Source organism: Acanthisitta chloris, unplaced genomic scaffold (genome assembly GCF_000695815.1).
Source record: "Acanthisitta chloris isolate BGI_N310 unplaced genomic scaffold, ASM69581v1 scaffold10441, whole genome shotgun sequence".
In the NCBI taxonomy this organism is placed as follows: Eukaryota; Metazoa; Chordata; class Aves; order Passeriformes; family Acanthisittidae; genus Acanthisitta; species Acanthisitta chloris.
In genome coordinates this window covers 123,385-128,739 of record NW_008656518.1, presented here as the reverse complement: position 1 = coordinate 128,739, position 5,355 = coordinate 123,385, and the positions used below count along the sequence as shown (strand labels likewise).

Genomic DNA, 5,355 nt, shown 5'->3' with positions numbered 1-5,355 from the left:
TAAAGTTTCTTCAATTAAAGGTACATACGTAACTGAGCCTCTCCATTTTTAATACTTTTTCCCTTGCTTCACTGATGTATCTGTCCCTTAAAATTTTATTTTTCTTCATGTCCTGTATGCCTTAATCTCTTTAGTCATTGCACTTTTCACTATTGTATGTATATATGTGCCTTAATATTCACAAAAATCTACTAATATCTTTAAAGCACCTGAAGTGCCAGAGAGAACTATTCCAGAAGAGAAAGTGCCTCTTACACTACCTAAAAAGTCAGAATTAAAAAAACCAGAGCCTCCTCCAAGCAAAGGTATATATTTCCAGGATGCATCTCCTGAGTATAAATGTTTTCTATATTCTCTTTTCTTTGTTCATAACTGAGTCTATAAAATGTGTTGTATGTAGACTACCTTAAGAAAGACTGGAGCACAGTCTTTCATGGTTTTGGCCACTGTTACTGTGATTTTGTGTGTGCTAGGTGTCTTTGTTTCTTTCATGTTTTATATGTACTTTTATAGAGAGAGAAATAAAAAAAATCTAATTTTTTTTTAAGTGCCTGAGGTACCCAAGAAATCTGTCTCAGAGGAGAAAGTACCTGTGGCTATTCCTAAAATACCTGAATCATTACCAAGTGAAGGTTTGTACTATCATAGCTATTATTCTGTGGACAGTCCTTTGTTCTGTTCTTCTAAGTCTAAACTTTAAAATAGATGCTTTCCTTTTTTTCCCATTGTAATGTTTGTAAATTGTGCACTTCATATTTTATCTTTTACCAGTCAATATTTCTTGTATTAACTATTATATTTTCATATTTGGAAGTAAAATATAGGCTTCTGCACAGCATATACCTAACAAAGTCTATCTCTTTTAAAGATAATAATAAACTTCCACTAAACTGGAGTATCTCAAAACCTAGTATTTATATTGCTGTTATAATCTTAAATTGAGAGCATTGAATTTTTATTCTTTCCTGTTGCTATGACTCGTCCACAAATTTAATGTTTACCTTATGTTGTATTAAAAAATAAGTACTATCCTTCACACAATTCTTACATAGAAAGGGAGTGGTTTTTCAAAATCTTGCAATTATTGCAAAGGTATTGATACTGACATTACTTATCCTAATGTGTATTTGTTTGTGTCTATTGGAGTAGCTTTCTTTTTTGTTATATCAATATAATTGTTCATGAAAAACAATCTTATAACTGGAAACTTACACCAGTTGTCAATATTCTTTAAAGAGTATGAAATCTTAAAGGAGATTGAGCCTGAAGAAGCAGAAGAAATTCCAGTTGTGGAAGTTGAAGAAGCTTTACCAGTTGAAGGTATACAAAGTACTTCCCTAGAGGCTGCTGGACACCTTTTTTCATTACTGTGCAGTCTTTTTCTTGCTCTGTCACTCTTCATACATGTGCCTGTATGTTGTAGGTCTTTGTGTAATTCTTTTGTTGATATGTTTTGGAAATTATTTCTGATCATTTAAGTCTATGTACAACTTAAAGATTATTTTAAATGCTTCATTTGTTTCTTGTCTGCAAGTCTTCCCATCATTTGGTTTCCTACCTTTGTTATCATGTTATTAACATGCTTTTTTAAGTCACCTTGGATATTTGTATTGTGTGCGTGCTACAAAACATTAACCTAAGCCTCCTTCATATTCCCATTTAATTCAATGACATTTTTTCACTGGCTTCACTGGAAATGGAAAATGGTGGTCTTTAGGTTTGTACATTACTCTTCACATAACTATCACTCTAGTAAATTTATACTAAATCTACCTAATGTTATTTAAAGTGCCACAACCTGAAAAGAAGATCCCTGAAAAGCGAAAACCACCACCACCTACTGCACCAACAGAAGATATTAAACTGGCAAAAGACCTACTTAAAGGTATAATCATCTGAAGCCACAAATAAGAGTGGAAACTCAAAACTATAATCTTTTAAAACTGTACTGATAAATCTTGAAAAGCATGCTTTTAAACATATCATTTTTCAGTGTTTTTTCATTTATTTTCTAATTTACTATAGCTTTAATGATGTGCCTTACTAATGTTCAGTCCCTCATGATTTTTAGATTGGTGTTAGGCCAAGTCAGTTTACATGGGTTCTTTTCAATAGTTGTAGAAAAAAAACCATAATTTATTACAAAAATCTTAACCAAGTAAACTCATTCTTCTACCCTTAACATAATTCTTCTCTCTTTAACATGTTCTTACAAATGAAAGGAATACCCAGCAATACCTTGCTGGTGTTACTATATGAACATGGGCTTCAGATCAACTGTGCTTCCTACAGACCATCTGACTTTTTCTAGACAGTAATCAGCCAGAATCTTAACTTTGCAGCTTTTGTCCTTCTATTACATCAATAGTATTAATCATTTGTTCAGATTTTTTAGAAAGCTCCTTTGCTTTTTTGTGAATCTAATGATGTGCATTGTAAGATTCAAATCATTTTCATTAAAGCTCCTGAATCAAGGAAGAAAGCTGTGACTGCAAAGCCTGGTGAGCCTCCAAAATTGGAACCTCCACCTGCTAAAGGTACCTAGCCAACATAAGGATCTTTCTTAAAATAAGCCTCTCATATGCCCAAAGTTGTACTTCTCAGTGTCTTCTTCAATTTGCTCAGATATATGAGAAAAGCTATGTCAGATTATGCTCAACAGTGGACACCAGTCTTGGCTGTATGTGTTTGTGTTATATTTATGCCCACTTTAATCTCCCATCATGCAAGGCATGAGATGCCAAAGACAGAATCATAGAAGAGTGAGAAACATTTTATGAGTTTTACCACTGGTGTACTTTGTTTACTTTGATTTTCTGCTTAGAGAGAAATAAAAAATAAAAACTGTTTAAATATATATATAGCATTGTTCCAACATACTTTATTATTTTTCTGAAATGTAGCTTATTTTTGTAAAGGACAGTTTCCAGAGATGGAAATGAATTATGCATTGAGCAAGCCACTTTACAAGTGCTCCTTTATATTATTCATATGTACTGGATTAACATAAACTAAGCAGCTAAGCAGTGAACATCTCCTCTTAATATTGTTCCAGGTTTAGAAAGTAAACTAACTGGATTCTTATGAACACCACAGATAGATGGCTCAGATGGAGATATGTGACATAAGCTTGTAATGAAAGAGGAAAAGGAAATAAAAATGTTCCTGTGATAACTCTTTTTGAATACATAACTTTTATAGTTTTCTCAAACCATGTTTCTCTTCTGTTGATTTGTCTGAAGATTTTCTCTTACGCATAGGTTTAGATGACAACTGTATGCAAATAATACTGAAAATAGATTAAAACTACTTACTTCAATCTCACCAATTTTACCTTTGTTTTTAATATTGACTAGTGGACCAGCATTTCATTTGTGTGTTTGGAGGGGCTAGTTGTTGGTTAGTTCTTCCTATTGTTATGAACCTGTAATAAAATCTGGAATAATATTCTTTTAAGTGCCTGGACTTGTAAAGAAACCTCGCAGAGTAATTCCTGAGGCTACTCCTCCTCCAAAAGAAGAAGTTGTTTTGAAAAGAGGTATAGTAACTTGGCTCTGTTTTAAAACCCCAGCATATCAGCACTGTTCAGCCTATTCCCTTAAATAATATTGTTTTATGAGTGTGGTATGGAAAATTACATGAACAAGTACTATCTGATGTCTGTTTCTTGTGAAAAGCATTTGTAGTTGCAGGGATGAAGTGAGGATAGCCTGAAAGTCTCTCAGATCCAAAGGATCTGTAATGAAAACCGAGCAGAACACTGAAAAATCTAGTTGCCTATAACTCTCTCCTGTTTTCCTAATGTCTGTGAAGTGTGTACTAAAATTGAGAGTTTTCCACTGTCTTCAACTTCTGGACCCCTGTCTAGCATTAGTCACATATGTAGCCTCTATATTCTCATTTATGGTTTTCTTAGAAGTACTGCACAGATCACAGAGCCCCATGGTACTTTTGGACATCAATCCCCTTTCCTGTAAAGTCAGGAGCCTTCTGAATCACTTTGTGCTCAACTGTTGCTTAGAAGAATGAAGCACTACTTCCAGTTCTCTTGGAAATACCACAGAGGGATGATTTGTGCCTGTGTACCTTGCAGCCAACCTTCACATTTGAGACACCATAATAAAATACAGATATCCCATTTTGCAGGTGACAGTCTCATTAGATATTCAAGATGGATATCTGAGAGGACAAAAATAAGTGAAATAAATTAAATTAAACCCAGACATTATATAAATTTAAACTGTCCAAATATAAAATTTGAAAATTTAGTCTTATTCTCTCACTGAAGTCACTAGGGGTTTAATCTATAATCCTGACTTTTGTCCCCCAAAATCTTCTTCAACTCCAGTTATTCATTCAAAATTACATATAGTAAGTAATCATTTAAACATGATAAGAAGTATAACATATTATAAGAAAATCTATTCTATTGTAGCCAGTTAACATCAACATCTTTCCTCTCAGATGGATTGCTCTTGAAATAGGCATCTTTTTGCCCTAGATGACTTTGAATTTTAAGACTTTCAGATTAGTATCTTGAATAGTTACACAAATCTTACATTTGTATTGAACTATGTATTTTTTTCCTCTTTCTTTATGATTGATGATATATTTTAAATCTTTGTCTTGTTCACCTTCTTATTCTTTTGTTTATCTGCGCTTTAAAGACTGAAATTTCTTTTCTTTTGAAGTTCTTAAAAAGAAACCTGAAGAGGAAGAACCTAAACCAGAAAAAGAGCCTAAACCAGAAGTTAAGCCAGTACCTACACCAGTAGAAAAAATCAAGAAACCTGAAGGTACTAGATTCATTCAAATCTATTTGTTAATTATAATTTTAAAAATATAAATCCCACTATTAAGTAGTATTCTCTTAAATTCAGGAAAGAAAGTGAGATTTGACAAGATGACTTGTATTGACCTAATTGTGTAAGTTAAGGCTTAGCTGAAAGGACAACCAAATTTGACATTCACATTTTGGTCTGCATTCTGCATTTTGGGATGGTTTCTCGATCTTCATTGTGTATAGACAAGAAATTTACAAATATTTTATAATACAAATAGAAATATAACTACAGCAAAACAGTTAATCTAAACATTCTTTTAGATAACATTTTCCAAATATTCTTTTGCCATGTAGTATTTCTAATTTATTCAAATCTCACTCTTAAGAAACACATATTCCTAAACCTTATGAACATCTGAAACTGTTTATGTCTAAAAACAATGAAAAATTTTAGATACTTTGGAAGTTATTGTATTTGGGAATTCAAGGTGTTTCAATATATCTTACAAAATAAATATATTATTTTAAAGTCCCAGAAGTTCCTAAGAAGAAAACTGAGATACCTGTCATAA

The 5,355-nt window shown here is 32.5% G+C and overlaps 1 protein-coding gene across 1 annotated transcript in view; it reads left to right on the top strand.

Annotated features, from left to right (window-relative positions):
- Positions 1–206: 206 nt before the first annotated feature.
- TTN (titin) overlaps positions 207–5,355 on the top strand; it is a gene marked incomplete at its 5' end in the record, with an annotated part of 113,176 nt that continues 108,027 nt past the window's right edge. Inside the window, 8 exons of the mRNA XM_009084366.1 lie at positions 207–305; positions 549–632; positions 1,237–1,320; positions 1,790–1,885; positions 2,463–2,537; positions 3,458–3,538; positions 4,692–4,796; positions 5,314–5,348. Of these exons, the coding sequence (XP_009082614.1) occupies positions 207–305; positions 549–632; positions 1,237–1,320; positions 1,790–1,885; positions 2,463–2,537; positions 3,458–3,538; positions 4,692–4,796; positions 5,314–5,348 (659 nt within the window). The remainder of the gene's footprint in view (positions 306–548; positions 633–1,236; positions 1,321–1,789; positions 1,886–2,462; positions 2,538–3,457; positions 3,539–4,691; positions 4,797–5,313; positions 5,349–5,355) is intronic.